Source organism: Columba livia, chromosome Z (assembly GCF_036013475.1).
Source record: "Columba livia isolate bColLiv1 breed racing homer chromosome Z, bColLiv1.pat.W.v2, whole genome shotgun sequence".
In the NCBI taxonomy this organism is placed as follows: domain Eukaryota; kingdom Metazoa; phylum Chordata; class Aves; order Columbiformes; family Columbidae; genus Columba; species Columba livia.
The window spans coordinates 80376608-80396580 of NC_088642.1; the positions used below are offsets into that span (position 1 = coordinate 80376608).

Genomic DNA, 19973 nt, shown 5'->3' on the forward strand with positions numbered 1-19973 from the left:
ACTGCTGTAGACATTAAATGTCCAACACGGATCGATGCTTCACAAAGGCAAGAAAGGTGATGGGGCAGTTGATACACAGCAGACATCACAGTTTCTCTTAGATTTGCTGTGGTATTACCATTAGCAACTAGAAGATTTAAATTTAATAACGTGTGGATTATAAAAACGAAGTTAAATTATTTCAACAGAGTGAGCGGGGAATAAGAATCTTGCTTCACTTTGCAGCGTGTACTGATATTAAAGGAATTTAGGTGTTTAGAAGACAAACCGGTTCTTACTGCTTTCACATTAATAAAATGCTGCCTGATACGTGGTAACACTAAGCAAGACAAAACCAGCTTCTCAGTGCTCTACAGTAAAAAGAGCAATGTAGTTCCTTACACATAGCGTAAGGAAATGTTTAGTAAGCTCACTGGAGCAAGGTTTCCCAAACAGTATAGTATATACAGTACAGATTGATACAGCCACTTCTTAGAGCTAGGAGCTCAAAATGCTTTTATAAGCCTTCCTCGGGGGAAGATTTCCTTTGGTAGATGAGAATCAGCAACACCATCCCAGCGTACAAGCACTTCACATTTAGAACGCGCAGTTAAACTTGAAAGTAGGCACCTGGTGTTTCCTCACGTTCTTAATTCCCCGCTGAACCTCAACTGGCAGGTTCCGCCTCCATCTCCCGCCGCTCTCAGAGGCGGGGAAATACTTGAAAGGTCAAGGCGGTTTCACTATTCGATACCCTTATGGCATATAAAGTAAAATAAAAAGTAAAATAAATAAATAAAATAAAAAATTAAAAAGAAAATAAAATAAGAAATAAAAATTAAAATAAAATAAAAATTTTAAAAATAAAAAATAAAAAGTAAAAAAGTAAAAATTAAAAAGTAAAAAATAAAATGTAAAAAAAGACCAAATAAAAACAAAACAAATAAAAAATTAAAACAAAAACAAAATAAACAAAAAAAAAACAAAATAAAAAAAAACCAAAATAACAAAATAAAAAATACCAATACCAAAATAAAAAGCAAAACAAAAGCAAAAAAAAACAAAAAAAACACAATAAAAAATAAAAAAACCCCCACAAAATTAAAAAACAAACCAAAATAAAAACCAAACCAAAATAAAAACCAAACCAAAATAAAAACCAAACCAAAATAAAAACCAAACCAAAATAAAAACCAAACCAAAATAAAAACCAAACCAAAATAAAAACCAAACCAAAATAAAAACCAAACCAAAATAAAAACCAAACCAAAATAAAAACCAAACCAAAATAAAAACCAAACCAAAATAAAAACCAAACCAAAATAAAAACCAAACCAAAATAAAAACCAAACCAAAATAAAAACCAAACCAAAATAAAAACCAAACCAAAATAAAAACAAAAAAACCCAAAATAAAAACAAAACACAAAATAAAAAAAATTAAAAATCCTAAACTAAACTAGAAACTGAACTAAACTAAACTAAATCAAACCAGTGTCTTTCCGAGCTCAAGCGGAACTACTTACCCAGCTGAAATCACTCGTGTGCCTGCAAAACCAGGGCGTAACAACACCCAGGGTGTCCACACAAAACTTGAGTTAAAGCTGATGGTTTCAGATCTGTGCCAGTCGCTCCCTCGGCCACAACAAACCAAAACCGCATTCGCAGTGGGGTGTTCTATAGGGAGTGGGCAAAGCTGTTAGATTACCATTAAAGTAATGGGAATGGAAAAGTTTTCTTCAGACCCTGATTTGTAATAACCCATAAAAGCACGTGGACATTCTATATGCCAAAAGCTGTAAGGAAACAATTTTATAGCAAGCAGTCCTTGTGTTTTCTTTCCAAAAGTTAACCTTCTGCTATGTACCAAAATAACTACATGTCCTGTAGAGATCACCCACGTTCAGGCACTTCAGTCCAGAGTGTACAAGAATAATGCAATGTTACTGTAGGTTGTTTATTATTTGTTGTAATTGTACTTCAGTATTACCCACACCGACCCAAAAAACCCAAGAAATCAACCAACAAATACCCAAAAAATCACGAAACACAGCAACTCTCCAGTTTTTCCAACGTGTGCTGCGCTCTCCTGTTCACAGACCCCGATTAACCTCCAGAGCTTAAAGTAAATGAGACAATTTGTTCTGGAACAGCAGGTAAAAGCAACACCCGTCAGGACAGGTCAATATAATGCAATAACCGTTTGACAGCATCTCCACTATTAGGTACGACAGTCTTAATACCTGTAAAGCTGTAACTATAAAAATTGTATTTTAACAGTGATTAAGCAATAAGAGAAAGCTAGAATTTAGATAAATAATATCAGAGCCTTTCCCATTTGGCAAATAATGAAGGGACAGGAGTCTTTTGCTTGTAGGTTTGTCCTAAAGTAGGAAATATTATGTGCTTTTCACTTAAAAAGACCAAAAAAAAGACTATTAACAGAACAACAATACTGAATTTATCTGTTCCCAGCAACAAAGAGACATACTTAAAATATTTACAACTTGGAGCATGTTCCCTGTGCAATTTATAACAAGTCTACCTTACGAGAAATTTTAGGCTTAAATTATTTAATAGCATCTTTACATTAATATTTGCTCACATAAATGGGAAGACTGAAACATTAGACAAAGTTTCCCGTGATTGCTATTACAGAGCATATCCCCACATTCTTCCTAGAAAACGTTACATATTCAAAATGTGCAAGATTGTTAACAACGGGACAAAGGAATGATTGAAGACACGAAACATAAGAACTGTTCGTTGGCACATCGTGAGCTGTAGTTATGAAATAAGATTTTTGGTGCGTTTTTTCTTTGTCCTAGGTTTTTATCAAAACTATAAATACGCATTCTTGAAGCTCAGAACATACACGGGAAGCAGAGTTACAATGAACAGAGGAAAAGCGAACGAGGTTGACTTTACACACAAGATATTTTAAGCCAGGTTTTAGAAAATACCTAGCAGCATCATAAAATAAATAGAAATGGCCTACTACTAAGGAACTAGTGAAAAGCTATGCTCAAAACCCTACTGAGGTGTTTGCTTGCTTTATAAATAGCAGAGTCATATGGATAGCACGCTGCTGAGAGAAATGCTGCAAATCCCAATACGGACTGACTGATGCTCGACCACATATGGAAAAAGTTTGGTGAATTTCACACATCAAGATAAAACGGCATACTTGTTAATATTTAGTCTGGACATCAAGTTTTAAAAAGAAAATTAGCATAGAAGTATTTGACTTCTACTCGCAGGCACTGATAGTAATTAAGAAAATGAAAAGATGACCCGTGGTATCAGGATTTAAAATAATTTCCGTTAAAAACACCGTTGACACCTAAGTTATAAAAATACATGCACACTGGCATGCAGAACTATGTCCGGTGCAGCATCACTCTGCCGGCAGCCCACAGTGAGAGACCTGAAAAAGTGCAGCATACACAGATCTGGGCAAAAGCAGCCTTGAAATAACGTCTTGGCCTCACGATCTCACCCAGGGAGGAGGAAAACCCTTCGGTCTCGTGTTGGGACAGGAGACACCACGTTCATTTCAGCCCATGTGCTGCAGGAGCCACCGAGTTGCACACATACACACAAAATCACTCCAAAGCACGGACTGACCGTGCCAGCTCGCTTAACTAGAACCGGTATTTGGTTTTGATACTTGTTGCCTAGATGCTCTTTAGAGTAAGAATCAGAGAGGTTAAAATATTGTTCTTAGTTTACCATTTGGGATTTAGGCTGCAGATGCTGAAAATAACAGTCATAATGGTAAACGTTTGCATTTAATACTTCGTTTAGGATATAAAGTGACGTGCTGTTGCATTCCCCTAAGATTTTGCTCAGCCATCATTTAAAGATTTCTCCAAGAGAACACGCAACTTTCTTTGGCCTCGTTTCCAATCAATGTTTCCATTTTTACCACGTGCTAAACTCTTAAATCCTAACTAAAATGTTCTAGTAACTTCATAGTGACAAAATGAACAGTGGGGTTACATCTACAATTTTTGTGGCTAACAAATACATGTGCAGCTTGTGCCATACGACAAAACGTGAAGTATCGCATTTATAAAACTGTTCAAAAACCTTCCCTGGAGAAAAAGCTGTGCTCAAAAGTAAAACAGAGGCCTGTGAAAATAACGAGGCATAAGGCCTTTTACCTTGTATGGCCTCCCAACAGCTTTATGACTAAATAAATTTAATTTTCTATGTGGTAAATCCGAGACTTGTATTAGCATTTAGCTGGAGTGACAAAATACAAAACCTTTAATAGTTCAAGGTTAGTTGACATCTTTTTCAGTCATTAACAATTTTATACACTGTACCTAATTGTTACGTTCGTGTATCTTGGTGGCATTTTCGTTCACAGGTGAGCTTGACTTTACAACCCAGGTAATCACATATCTCTCGTCACAGATCTCAAGTATTTGTGACTCAAAGAGGGTGAAGAACAACTGCCATGGAAATGAACTTTCTAAAGCGCGTCCTTCTGTACCAGGCATGTTCTCTTGTACTGATTCTACCTGGTTTTGCCCCATTACTTTATCTGTTGACTCTTAAGCAAGAGAGTTCTGGAAGAGGAAAAACTATGCAGCTAAAAATACCTCAAAACCTGGCAAATCCTGTATCTTCAGCAAATACCAAAAGAGGAGAAGTGAAAAGTGGAAGAATAGGCTTGTTATATATAATCCATTCTCCTTTTCCTGATCAACTTCTCTAAGTTGAGAAATAGCCCAAGTTTTATGCTTGGGCTTCTTGCTGGAAGACCTGGACTTATCACTGTCTTAATACTTCGTCTAAAGCAGGGATATCAAACTCATTTTCACTTCCTAAAATTCCTTTTCATTTCCTAAAATTACATTTGTCCCTTTGAAGCAACCATGAGGCTGGTGTGGCCCCAGTGAAAATGAGTTTGACAGCCCCGGAAGAGATTCCCATAATAAAAGTGCAGTGTTTAAACAACCATTCACAAGTTTTTTCATATTTCAGCTGGGATCCAAAGTTATTTGAACCATTTTAAAGGAACTGATCCTTCAAAAATAGATTAATTTAAACCAAGACAACAAAATTCAAAATATAATCCTGAACTAATTTACCTCAATCAATCCTGTGCAGCGAACGTAGGGGAAAAGCTGTGTACAGGAAAAAGGAGATAAGCTAACAAGTCACGTTACTGGAGTGGGAAAGGGAGATGTGAACTGAGGAGGGAAGAAAGAAACATACATTTGTTCTCAAAGGCACCTGTCCTTCTAAAATCTCTCAGAAATTAAGTGTTTAAGAATCCTGAATAACAACTACTAACCCCTCCATCACCTTTTACTTGGTTTTCCATTCCTGTAAGATGCATTCTCCTGTTCTCCCCCAGGTGCTGATAATGGACTCCATGGAAAAAAGAAAAAGGCATTTCCCAGCTGCTGTTTTAAAGGTACTTAATAAAGAAATTAGCAGACACTCCTCTGAAGCTTACCTAAGACATTAACTTATGGAAGCCAGGACTATCGGGGTTTCTATTTTACTTTAAAAGTTACTTTTGAGTCGTTGTAGGAAGAACCGCTCACAACCACAGCAATACACGCCCTACAGTTTCACTGCCACCTCAAATTTCAAAGGCGTTTATTGCTATATTTTGGTTTTTAATAAGCCTCCTAGGCTCACATAAGGATCTAATGGATCCAAAGAAAGACCATCTCCCACTCAGATCAGGCTGCTGACCACTGATCAACCACTGAGTTCTGCAGAAAAATGAAACAGCAACGGCCACAAGCGTTGATCTTAAGATTAGCAGCATCTGGGTGCTTATTTTCCACTGTGATCAGTGTGATGTCTGAAGAATAAGACAGTGTGAGCTCCTACCAAAAGCTCTGTGAAGCTCAGCTACGTGCACAATCAAATACCTTTGCTGAATGCAATATTATAGCGCTGCAGTTTGCTTTTACTTATGAGCTTTCAGAATATCTATGCCAACAGAAACTCTGTGACATTATTTTTAAGTCTTCTCCAGTATCCAAAGTTTATTCCTACCCTTCACATTGCAGTAACAGGTTCTCTCTCCTACACAGTGAGCTTCTTCAGCCAGGGCTACCATCAGAATCACACCAGATGATATCGTTTTATTTTCCTGAATAAAACATTAACACTGGATACCTAACTATAACTTAAAAGCTGGCCCTAGTAACTCTATTAGTAATAATACATCTTGAACTAATAGAAAGTGGGTCCAGTATTGTTGGACCTGTCATGTTTTGTCATTCTAATAATCTGAAATACATTTCCTAGGAATGTTTCAAGATCTGAATCCATGAAGTCAAATATTTTCCTTTAGGCCAATTCACACAGCTGAGCCTTTGTCCCCGTTAGTTATAAAACAGCGTCAAAACACAAAGCTTGCGGGACCAGTAGGACTGAAATACCACACTGCAATGAAACCAGCAGCATCATGCAAAGTGTTCTCAGACATCCAAAACACGCAGTGGGTACCAGCTGGTGCACATAAAACTTTCCCTAGTATCAGTAAATGCATTTTAATAAACTAATAAATAACTTAAAAGGCATTAGACACAGTAAGACAGTTTATCACCAGCTTAAATCCTTGATACTCTGCATTTGTTGACAGTTTGCTTTCCCATATAGTAAGTTTGCTACCTATTAAATATTTAGTTAAGCTTCTCCATTTATAAATGCTTATTATATGCCAAAGCCATCCACAAATTCAAGAAAAAAAGAACAGAAACATAAAAACCAGCTAGTATTAATTAAAAAACCCCACTGACCTCTGCAAAGTGTAATATTAACTTTTGAAAAATGCTACTTTATATAAATTCCCATTCCTGTTTTGCCAATACACAAAACATCCGAAAAACTGCCATTATACTTTGTTTTGCCATGTTTTTATACTTGAAATCTATCCCCTTAGTTAAGCAAAAGTAAGGTTAATGTTTTGTTCCTCCTTACTATAGCTGTTTTGTTATACAGAAAATATCTTTCTGAATCCAAGAGATATTAGTTGTGACTATATGGCCAAGTTAACACAGATTACAGTGACAAAATATGATGATCTGACAGAGCAGAAATTTGAAGATTAACAGTTTAGGTAGATCTTTTCTTCCAAAAGAATAAAAGTTCTCTAGTACAGCTAAGTACCTTTGAAGAGGCACCAAAAACAAATAGCCCTTTCAACTGAACTTTCAAAAGCAATTTAATTTTCATTTCCAAAGGGATCTCGAAATTATTAGATACATGTACATCCCTCTCCCACGGCCCTGTAAGATACATTCAGAAATTTAAAATAAAGTTTCCATACTTTATAACTTCATATATATTATATATTTAATATATAATATATATTTATATGTACATTACACAGATACATACACTCTCAGTCAGCAGGATTAAACTGTTTCGTTTTGTAATGTTTGATGGGTGTCACAAATCTACTCCATTATTTTGTGAATTCAATGGAATTTATCTATTACCTGAAAAGAAGAAATTGTAAAGATCCAAATGGAATCTGTGGATCAACATTAGCACCAATACAGATGGCCAGCACTTCAAAATGACTGCAGGGACAGAAATAATGTATTTTTTTTATAACTCTCCTCTTTCTGCACAAGCATTCCTGCAAAATATTTAGGCAGCAATACCTGTCAGGTCCATACATCTACTCTTGTTAAATTTAAATTTTATACAACTTCCCTTACTGTAATATACAGTATCTCTTTTGTCCTGTTGGATTATTTCATTTTTCACAGAGAAAAGTGATCAATAGCCATCCAACAGAATGTTTTTAAATCCCCTATCTCCTTTCACTGTATGGCTCAGTTTCAAGATTTAATTGATAGGCAGCCACCATCACTATAACCAGTACCCTTTCCAACACAGTTCAGTCACTGACTGTCGATGCTTAGAACACAAAGGTTTGAGGTTGGCTTGCTGTTTATGGAAACCAAGGTACCCAGAGGTCACATCTTTCCAGCACTGTCACCAACACCTGCCACACAATAACGCCAGTCAGTCCCGATACTATAATTCAATTAGTTACCTACCATTTGGACAACAAAAAATAACAAGCCCAGTTGCGATTTTAAACATTATAAGAATATTCACCCTGAGAACACAGAGGAAGTGTTTAAAAAATATTCTGATATGTTTGCTCTTTGTTTATAGTTTTCTTCTTTTCATCTTCCCTTGGGTACCTGGGTTTGTATTTAGTATTTGACCTTACAATTGCTTTGTCAGTTGACCTGTTCACGCCACAGTCAGGTACTGGTGATAGAAGAGCCCAAAAAGGCTTGTGGAAAAGAGGCAAGCAGCAATCCACCACGTTAGGAAAGACAGCAGTCCCCGGAACAGGAGAGGAGTGAAAATATTCTTCAGGCTTCCCAAAGCCATTGTTATTTGTACTACAGTTACTTTCATCTTTCCATCAGCAGGTGGAGACTCAGAATAAACCGAACTGGGAAGCAGACTGTTTTCTACTGGAGTGTCAGAATTCAGTTCCGGGTAGATGCCCCAAGAATAATTGCCTGTTAAAACGAAATGAGTAACAGATTTGTGTAGAATTAAATTCAAGTTCTGCTATTTTTGTCACCCTATAGATCACCTTAGATATATTTTTCACACACACACAAAAAAGGAAGTTTTTAGAACTCAAAAAATACTAACTATTTATCTGCATGGCTTCCTGACGATACTAGTAAGGTATTAGGGTAGGATTCATCTTAACATTTGCATGTGATATAGTTGCCTTAAGACCCCTGTCAGTGCTGGGTAAGATTCACCTCACCAGGGGTACATGCCCACTCTGGAACGGGGTGAATCACAGCCTAACAAAGCCTTTGTGCTGACATTTTGCAAAAAGAATTCCACGACTGCATGACAGGCTGTGAAATCTATCCCTCACAAGAAAGAAAATTAAAAAAATGAAAAAAAAGCCACAACACACGCCGCAAAAACCACACAGAGTGACATCAGATTGCCCCATAATGAAATGAACAATTTCGGTTCAAAAAGACCAGTTAGACTGAAAAGCTGAAAAAAATTCCTTTAACAGATGCTCGTAAGGTTAAGTCAACAATGCTTTATACAGGTCACTTTAAAAAGACAATTATTTCAATGCAAGTAAGCAGCTTCATTTTTTGTATTACACAATTTCTCAGAAATAAATCAAATTAGAATATAACTGGACGATGTCAAAAGGAGCAACATGACACCTTAAAAGTGCCACATCACTATGTTTTAAATTGAAGGAAACTACAATGTATGTCTGTATTGCAAGTAACCGTATATTTTAATTCTCTTTAGCAAGCTGAAGGTATAAAAGCCCTAGGTAGAACAGAACATGTTTTTGTCGATCCAATTTCACCTACCTAGTGTTTTCAGGAGCAGAGTTGTGTGAAGGAGCATTACCAACGGTGCAACATACTGCAGTGCAATTACACAGAGATAATAAAATACTCGAGCCACCTGGGAAAACAGAAGAAATTCATGAGTTCCGGCTGATCAAAGCGAAGCTTTATGAACATGTCTAGGAAAAACAATCAATTTATTAAAAAAACCAATACTTATGCATGAAAGCTGCTTTAAAACTTTTCTAGCATGTCTTGGCATGTGACACAGTCTTCAAAAGACTTAATGAAAAAATCTTGTTTGAGGATATTTACAAACCTGAGAGAAAATGCTGAAAGAAAATAAAAACAGCAGTTCTGTTAAAACAAACTGAATCAATTTTGCTTCTGCATGTCGTCATTCAAAGATTCCTATTTCAATAGACCAGAATCAAAGCTAAATATAAGTTTAATTTTTAAAGTCCCCAGGGAACTACAAACTAAAACCCATTTCAAAAACGAAGTATTAGTCACAGTCCAAAGCCTCATAAAAAGTAAATGAAATTTTGGTTAATACTGCAGTCCCTTTTCAAAAGCAAGATATTAATAAGATTTCCAACTGTGAAACATCAGTACTTTAAAAACAATGCCAAGATGATTTTTCCTTAGTAGTTGATCAATAACAGCATTTAGATGGTCTAATTTCACGTATACATTACGTTTCATTGAAATCCACTCAGATTTATCCCTCTCCCTGCTACAAATCTGTTCCATCTTTCTCAAGAAAGTTACATTATGTATTTTAAATAAGCTATTGAACTAAAGGATTAGATAAAATACAGGAAAAAAAAAACATAGTATCAATAGCAAGCAAGCAATGAAATAAAGCTAACTGGATTTTAGAAAAAAACAGAATACAGAGTGGCAAAAATTATTAAGGCAGACATGACATTTTTGGAAATAGGCTCCAAAGGGTTTTGTGATGAGCAAGCATCAAAAAAGTAACGTGAGAATAAAACGTAGTAAGACACTGATAGAAGAAAAAAAGCGTGAGACAAAAAATAGCGTAAGGTAATGGATAGATTATGATAAAAAGAACAAAATAAAAAGTAACAATCACTGTAGAATGGCAGATAGGAAAGCCTTCACTGGCAGAAGTTCCAGGAGATAAAGCAGACATGGCTAGCAAAACAAGATAAGACTTTATTTTGTGGCCATGGCCTTCTTAAAGAGAAGATACAGAGATACTGGATAAATGGACTTAAGAACCACCACATAGAGAAGATACTGTTGTTTTATAGATGGGACAGAAGCTCTCTGTGGCAGAATGCAACCCCCCCCCTCTCTCCCCCTCCCTCCTTCTGCATGGAAGGAGTGGGCACATCTCCCTCTCTCTCTGCTACCCGAGGCCAACAGCTTCTTCTGTTTGGCCCCAGAGCCCCCTGGCCAGGGCCATTAGGAGAAGGGAGTGCCGAGGAGCCACTGAGCCGCTGGGCACCTGCAGCCAGTGTGGGGGATGTTTGGAGGCTTCAGGGGCACCCACAGCCAGGGTGGGGGTGCAGAGAAGCTTCTGGAATGCCCACAGTCAGATCTGATCAGCCAGTATAAAAACGGGACTCTCGTCGAGACTCGGCCCATTGTCGTGGGTCTCTCGGAGCACGAGCAAGATGCTGCCACCGAGAGCCCCCCCGGGATGGAGACTCTGCTTGCCTCACCACTACGGCTGTGAATAAAACTTCTCGCAGGATTGCGAGTATATTTATACTTTTCGTGCACGTATGCACGTATAACTTTCCGCGCTCCATATGAGCGCATGTAAAATTAATCCTCACAGAATCACGGGTGTATTTTCTTTCCGTGCACATTTGCACAAGTACTTTATTTCCTTGCACAATCACGAGTGGCCGCCGAGAGCCCCTGGCACAATCGCGAGTGTATTTTCCTTCCGTGCTTCCACATAAGCACGAGTAGGATTCCATGCACATTCGCACGTGTAAGTAAAATAACTCTCGCAGGATCGCGGGTGTATTATAAATTTACCCTTGCACAATCACGAGTGCACGCTTCCCGTACTCACTACGAGTGCGTGTATCTCTTTAAAAATAATCCTGCACCATGTTTAGGCAAGTGTGTATTCCTCCGGGACTCAGGGACAGCTCCAGCATTGTTTTGAGTGAAGCCACGTGCATGCACACTGTGGACCGCCTGTTGTATTAGTGGCTGCCCCTCTCAATAATTTTCCTCAACTGATATCCGAACCTGTATTTAAGTCACTTTTGGAGTGCTAAAACCCTGTTTTTCACCGGTTCAATAAAAGTTGTTTTTGGACCTTGTTGTCCCTTAAATTGACCTGTGGGGTGCCTCCGTGACACTCTCAGAACTAAAATTATGCATTCACAGCAATCAGTGCAGTTCTGTCCTACCCAGTGGCTGCCACCTGTATTTCCTAACCTGTTTCCTGAAGAAAATTGCTAGCCACTATTTTTCAGATACTCAGATACTTCAGATACTCAGTGAAGCCAAGGACAAGATAAGTAATAGTGACAATCCTCAAAAGGGGATCTTTGTCTTCTGGCAAACTTCAATATTCCTCCTCCAAAACACCCCAACTCATAAAGATCACCAGGCAGAACTATCACCTAACACTAGAAATAAAAGTTTATTTTGCAGGCAACACACAACATAATTCTACAAGCTTATGAATTTCTACCTCCCTGGTTTGTTGATGATATGTTTTATTATTTTTCTTTAAAAAAAGAAAATAAAATAAATTTTTTCTTTGCCACAGTAACAAGATGTGCAGTTTTGTAACTCCGCAAGTGTACTTGAGAGTGGTTTGACACAATTAAACGTGTCCCATTTTATCTCCAAATATGATCACATTATCTTAACTTTTGTAACCTCAGTGCCATCATACTTACCATTTTTTGTAAATCAACCATACTTATTCTGCCAGCTTCCTTTTTCATCTGATCCACACTTTTCTGGGCTAAATTCAGATAAGCCTGTAAATGACGACGCATCATAGCCAACCGTAAAGCACACAACAGGATTATAATCCACAGCCTCACAGTGTCAAATGTATCTTCTGACATCCTGTGGATAAAAGAAAAGAACAAAAGGGTAATGTCACCTAACATTACAGAGATATTTGTTTGTTTCATCTGTAAAGAAACCTTGAAGCATATTGTCAAAAATACTTAATGCACAACCTACAGTTATGAAGTTCATGTTCATAATCACTTTTGCCTTCTGCTTCTCTCTCTACTGCTGTTTTGCAGTAGCCCTATCACAGTGTCAGATCCAAATTAGTATCCAGAACAGCACTTAAATGCTTAAATTCTGAGTAACCAAGATAGGATGCTAATAAACAAGCTTGCTTGGAAAATTGCAGGTTTTGAGACACATAGTTCTAGATAGCAAATGTGAACTTCAGTTGCCCTAGGTACCCCGTTATAGCACAACCCTCGTTTTAAGATAAACTGAGGAACAAAACAGAAGCACAGAATATGTATATTTGTGATATTTAATAGTTTAGTAGTCACATAATGACCTTAGAAACATATCACAGACCTAGAAAGCAATAAAAAATGTCAGCCAGTCTGTTTCAAGTCCATTTGAAAATTACTATTTTGAATTATCTAGACTAAAAGTAACAATGACAATCACCTGTGCTACTTAAATTCTTTCCCTTTTTATGTTTTAAACATTTTAGCTACCAATTCCATATGCACTTCATCTACACGGAGATCATAAGACAAATCGCTTAGGTCAGTTCTCATACCAATGTATCTTAACTGTCTTCACTGAAATCACTGCTCTCCTACACCAGCATGTAATGTACAAGATGATATTCCACCCCTAGGAAGAATAACCCATCACTCCCAAGGAGACTCCAGAAGACAGCAGCTTTTTGGGAAACTAAACATTCAACACTCTGCAACTAATTCTCCTTCTTCTGAAATAACAGAAGCTCTTCAGAGCTCAGCTGTAACTCCCACAATACCTTTGACAGCAGATACTATTAAAATTTAAGTGTTCTACATTTATATGATTTTCACAGGTCACTACCTAAACATATGATTTTGCTCTCAATACCCCAGAAATAAGTTTTAAAGGGAATCTTACAAAGGGATGCTGTCTTTGCCCAAAGGTGGGTTCATAATGTAGTCCTTAGTGATTGGTTTTACCCATAGCAGAACCATAAATAAAGGTGCCAAGAAGTTTATATGTAGCAATGTTCTGAAAGAAGAAAAAAAAAAAGGAGGGGAAGTTATTAAATATAAACAATGACCGTACTGTTGAAACTGGTGGTAGAGGTTCAAAAGCAGAAATCCAAAGTTTAAAACAGTTGACAGAAAGGTAAACAAGAAAATTACTTCCCTATTTTATAGGTAAAACTTACGTTTCAACAAAACAGTAATTTTATATACTGTGAAATCACACTGGTTGCAACTTAAAAGTGCTGTTTGGAATAAATCAAGTTTTCAGATATTTTAACAATCTAACCAAAGGAGCTACCTGCATTACGCCACACTTTAGCAAAATACAGTTGTTGAAAATGTCCATATGATGGCATAATACCAAACTGCATTAGCTATTACAGTTTGAATCTAGAGAGTCAGCATCTCGGATAATTATGGAAAATATGCTGTTATATTACCTTTTCTTTTTGCTTAATTAAAAATGTACGCAGATTAATTTCCATTATCTACACAGACATGGGGAAATGGTTCTTAGAGGTTAGATTTCCCAGTTTAATGAAAATTTTTGCTTAGGTACCTTGGTACTTATATTCAGTTAAACATACTCAGACAAAAAAAATAAAGGCAAGGACATCTATTCCATTTTAAAAGAACTGTATAAAATTGCACACTTAATGTGAAAGTATAAGTTTTTGTACTATTTCAGGAGTGTTTCCTGAAATTTATATCTATAGACCTGGTGGTTTTGCTAGTGCAATGCTTCCTCACTAACAGAATCAGCTTGTCTACATTTCCATCTCCAACTAAAGTGCTTCTACACTACGGAAAATGTGAGATAATCAAAAGTTATTCTAAAGAACATAAGACCTTACTGATTTCCAACTATCAAGCTTCCTAAAACCATTAAAACGCTTTGCATGTTTCAGAAGATGTCATCACATGCACACACTTGAGTCATCGGTTCCAGATGAAGAAACAGGCACTGTTATAGTTACTCAGTGTTGCTAGGGAACAGAACAACATCAAAGAACAGTCCAAATCACTTCAGTAACTCGTCAAAGCATTTTTACCTGAGCTTCCACTTATTTAAGACATCCTACTGAGTTAATGGGCTGGAACGTGCCAAAGTGTTGCAAGAATCCTTTTCTGTTTATTTGAGTACAGTGAGAAAGGCTGAAAGACTCCTGAAGCAGCCTCTGGAAAATGAGGAGATGTGTACAAAAATGGTACAAATCGATTAAGAAGACTTCAAAATATAGGCAGGGAAAGGATATTGCTGCTGAAGAAAAAAAAATGAACCAAGCTATTAAAACTAAAAGGGACAGCAGGTTATTTTTATCCAGTTTACTTGAAAAAAGGGGAAAAAAAAACCCTTACTCCCATTCTGCAATGCAGTGGGAAAGGAAGCTTGTCCCCTCTGGTTTTTTGTTGGTTGGTTGGTTGGGTTTTTTTGGAGGAAGCTTGGATGCTGGTGCTTTTCTTGTGCAGCCTGAGGCGTTTGGGGGAGAATGCTGGGATTTTTTGTTGTTGGTTTTTCCAACAGTGGGCCATGTATTTGACTGCAGAGAAATGCACTGTTTTTCTGCAAAGAGATTTGTATCCGCGACACATCATCCTCATTTATTACTCCCCTTTAGTCACTGTCAAACAACTGCAAACAGTCGATAACAATCTACTCATTGATAACAAGAAATATATCACTAAGGACAAACAGCAATCTCTTCAGGCCAGTCAGAATCTAGCAATGATTCTTGGTTTATAACTGCATTACCTAATCACATTGATATCCACTTAATGTCATTTTCACATTGTTCCAGTTGAATAGTCAAACTACTAGTAGACTTTTGAAGATAGTTTTATATTTCTGCCTAGGTTTTCATGTCCAAGATCAAGGAAGGTGTCAGAAAAATCAGAAGATGCTTACAGAAAAGACACAAGAAATTTTAAAAATATTGAGAACTATAAAAATGAAAAACTAAGCAGTTTACTTTATTTAGCTGAAAAGAACAGATTAGGAAGTGACATAGTCACAGTCTACACACAGGAGCTAAACAGCAGATACAACAAAAGCCAACAGTTTGCAGCTGTACCTGGATGCATTCAACCAAAAGGAGTGCAAGTATAACGCAGAGCACTTGCTCATAAATTTACCAAAAGTGAAGGACCCACTTTAAACACAGTTTAATTTTTAAGCTGGGCATTTCTAGGGGAATTAAAAAAAAAAAAATAAAAATAAAATAAGCAGTTTGAACATAAATAATTTATCTATCAGAAAAATACAATGGTTCTCTTAGGAAAGTGACCAGATAAAATGATCACAAGGGCCTATGCTGCAGAGTCTGTCATTAACATATATTAAACATCAAAAGTCAAGACCTATGAAAGACATTTGGAGTTTCTCAGCCAAAGAACACTGAAGAGAAACAGTTAAATCGAGAAAACATTTTAATGTCAAACTCGAGGATGTCTGAAAATGGAAATATTCCTTTAAACTGGTGTTAACATCTGACCCTTCATTAAATATTCTGGGTCACCTTTGTGTCTTAACCCTAAATTTATTAAACACATGATGCCCTCCTGGCGGTGGGGGTGGAAAACAAATGCTACGGTTGCACCTCTACTTCCTGACAGTTACCTAAACTTCCAAAAATACAGGATGGGGGAAAGGAAGCAGTAAGCAGAAACATTTGTGGTGGAGCTCTTGCTGGAGGAAATGAATACTCCTTTTAATTGGTACTCTAATTACCAGGCGAAGAATGTAACAGACTGGCAGAGCACAGGTTGAGCAGAAAGAGGCAGGTGGCAAAGTCTGCTTGAGATACAGAAAGCAGCAACAGAAGTCTTAGTCACTACCTTCTTGTTGGAATAGTTTGCTTTGCTTATGTTCAGACATTAAAGATTTAAGAATGAGTAGCATATATCTATGTGCATATATTTTCTCTTACTGTGTTATTTTTTCTGTTGCTAAATTCAGAGCATCCAGATGCATTTGAGCCAGTCGCAAGCCAGGGAATGTCAAAAAAGCACCAATAAGTGAACACAGAACAGCCAGGAACAATTTGAAGGTTAGTTTAGACACAGGACCCCTAAAAGAAAAGAAAGGAAATAAGCATTTTCTTGGGGAAGAAGTTGGGGGTAGGGGAGGTATCAGAGACTACTTTCAACTCAACAGTATCTAACATTCAATCAAAAATCCCCCAAAAAACCCAAAACAAAACACAAACAGTATTCTATAGTTTTACTCTGGAATACCAAAATTATTACAAACCAATCAAGAGCTAAAATTTTAAAAAATCACCTACTTATTTCCTAGAAAGAACAGAAAACCTAAACTACTGCCTATAGGATGTTAAGTTTATTAGTATAGAACAAAAAAAGAATCATTTTATATTGCAATTAACGACAAATTATATAACAGAAACAGATAACAGAATGGATTTAGTGATTATGTTTTTAAGAGAGGAACAGATGTATCATAACCTTACCTGGGCAAAGGCAAAATGGATATTTAAGTTACATGACTTATATTCTACCGTAATCCATTAAAAAGCACTATTAAACTGTTATTACTAAAGTTTTTTCACAGATTTATCTGAAACATACATACGGCAAATCATTGTGCCTCTTCCAAGTGATCAATATAGTTTATTATAATGAACTATGGAGTTCAAAAAAAACTTGCAGAAAAAAATAGCCAGGATCAACTGAATTATGGAATTAACAAATGCTGGATTACAATTAAAAAAAAAAAACACGTGACATGTAACTAACACAGATTAAAGAGGAGCAAAACCGAATCTAGTGATCCACATGAGTTTCAGATTATTTCTTAATCTTTGTCATATAAACTACCATAACACACCATCATCAACTCAACTGCTTCTGTAAACAGCCAAAGCAGTAAAAAGTTCAAAAAATAAACACTTACGAGAAAAATTAATACAGAAGTTATTAAACTTGCAATAGCTTTGGAAAAGGAGAGTGAAGAAAGGCTAAGAAACACATGGGGTTCAGTTACGGATTTCCCATGAGTTTGCTCATAAATGACACATTCGTTTACTTTAAAGAAACTCCTGTTTCTCAAAAATAAAGTTACTCCATAGATTCTACACATCATGTAAGAACTTCCAAGAAAGAAATTCAAAAGTTGCGCTCCCACAGTGATGACGTACCCCATAAATGCATTTTGGGGCATGTGTATAAGGAAAGAATTGTAACAGAAATCCTTTTTTCAGTACACAAAGGCTGTTTAAACCAGTGACTATTTGTGTAACAACACAAGCTATGGTGTGTTCCTCTGACAGACTAAACAAAACTTGGATGTCCTGTAGCAAGCAGATGATTTTGCATAAAAGGAAAATACTATTCCAACCTGAAAACAGGACTGAAAAACAAAATATACTCCTCCTAAAGCTCTATCTGTAGCTTCTGCTCATTCGTCTGCTGTGTACCACAGGAATGGCAAAAAAAATACCTATTTTTAATAATCCTTGCAAAGCTGAAGGGAATTACCATTTAAAAAAATGTTTATAGTTGTGAACTGTATTTCATGAGCTGCAACTGAAATGTCAGGATTGAAAATGTCCAAACTAAAAAGAGAAAACACAAATGTAACTTAAGCACCCTGTTTGTACTGATGAGTTATCTTCATTAACCTACCCCTTCACATTATTACAGAATTATAAGCACGTACAAGTGCAAAAAGTGCATGACAAATGCTTGCTAAGAAAATCCAAGTGGTTCAATTATAAATGCACAAACAAAGCAAACAAACGCATTTGCAGAAACTTACTGGGATTCCAAACCCTGCTTTTCAAGAAACATCATAGCACTTTCTGAGAAATTCGAGAATCCTGCAAGGAGAAATGTATTTTATTAGGGTGCAAATGCAGAATCCCTTTTTTTAAATAAAATGCTTGGTAACAGCTCATCTTTTAAACAACTTTTCATATGTCTAGCATAGGTCTTTCATGTGCTAATTAGTATGCCATAATGCAATAAAAGTTTATTATTAACAGCTCTGGTATTTGTACACTTCATGAACATGAATAAAATTAACATAATTTTTTAGAAAGGTAAGTACTTTCTTTTTCTAGTAAAGTAGCGTTACTATATCACAAAAAGGCAAAATAGCTTAAACGTAAAACTGGAAGGCAAATATAATAAACAAAACAATCAACCTAGGAAAAGATTATTCTAATTAAAAGAAAGCAGGGAATGTAGTCAGGATATAGCTCAAAATCTGCATTCCAAAGCAAAATTTCTTAGAAGTGTACAGCATTACAGAGTTCATTTTTACGCAGGTATTCTCAAAAACACTAGAAATAAATTTTTCAGATCATGAAATCTCTAGCACTGTTGCAAACACTAAAGGAGTTACCCGATTCCAGTCCAAACTCCAGATAGTTTTCTGTCACAATGAGAATTGCCATCGCTTTCACGAAGAAGAAGAAACCAAAGGTGACACAGACTGATCTTTCACCTCCATCCTCTACTTTGAAGTAATGGGTAGTCAATGAAAACAGCACCTTACTACACAAGAAAAGGTCAAGGAAAACTAAGCTTGTAAAATAACTACATTTAAGAATGACAAAGCTGTATTTTGGTCATCTACACCAGGGCTGTTCAATGATGACCAATTTTTAATTTATTTTTTTTTTTAAGTAATACATGTTGGGTCAATTTCAGGTTAAAATTACAGAATACTGTAAAGCATAAATATCACAAAATGGGTAGCCAGGAATATACTACTCTGGGGTATAGTTTTGATTTAAAACAAAGTTTAAATGTAAACTATTACATAACCATAAGTTACATCAAACAAAAACATACGACAATTGTATCCTCAATGCAAAATATCGAACTAAACGAAAAATCACAGAATCCCAGAATGTGAGGGGTTGAAGGGCCCTGGAAAGCTCATCCAGTGCAATCCCCCCATGGAGCAGGAACACCCAGATGAGGTTACACAGGAAGGTGTCCAGGCGGGTTGGAATGTCTGCAGAGAAGGAGACTCCACAACCTCCCTGGGCAGCCTGGGCCAGGCTCTGCCACCCTCACCAGGAACAAGTTTCTTCTCAAATTTAAGTGGAACCTTTTGTGTTCCAGTTTGAACCCATTACCCCTTGTCCTATCTTTGGTTGTCACCAAGAAGAGCCTGGCTCCATCCTCCTGACACTCACTCTTTAAATATCTGTAAACATTAATGAGGTCATTATATATTATATAATGAGGTCAATATATATTAAATCTTGATTTATGCACTTTGGTGGAATATATCTTAATTTCAAAATCCAAACTATTACTTTTGAATGCAATAAGTGTGATGACAGGGAAGTGAATAAACACATTTTTAACCAGATATACATGTTCTTCCTGGATGCACAACCTCAAGGTGTACAGACAAACAGAAAGAACAGGAGGCTCCAACAAGCGCTTCTAGCAGCAGTGGGATAAAGTTT

At 36.6% G+C, this 19973-nt stretch overlaps 1 protein-coding gene across 2 annotated transcripts in view; it reads right to left on the reverse strand.

Annotated features, from left to right (window-relative positions):
* Positions 1 to 2416: 2416 nt before the first annotated feature.
* Positions 2417 to 19973, reverse strand: part of TMEM161B (transmembrane protein 161B) — a 45902-nt gene continuing 28345 nt past the window's right edge. The window contains exons 6-12 of one of the 2 annotated variants that reach the window (XM_065046499.1): positions 18893 to 19044; positions 18305 to 18365; positions 16458 to 16598; positions 13436 to 13549; positions 12229 to 12403; positions 9350 to 9446; positions 2417 to 8506 (exon numbers count right to left, since the gene is read on the reverse strand). In XM_065046499.1, coding sequence (XP_064902571.1) covers positions 8229 to 8506; positions 9350 to 9446; positions 12229 to 12403; positions 13436 to 13549; positions 16458 to 16598; positions 18305 to 18365; positions 18893 to 19044 — 1018 coding nt within the window. In that variant the 3' untranslated portion in view covers positions 2417 to 8228. The remainder of the gene's footprint in view (positions 8507 to 9349; positions 9447 to 12228; positions 12404 to 13435; positions 13550 to 16457; positions 16599 to 18304; positions 18366 to 18892; positions 19045 to 19973) is intronic. The other variant, XM_065046500.1, reaches the window with a different exon arrangement.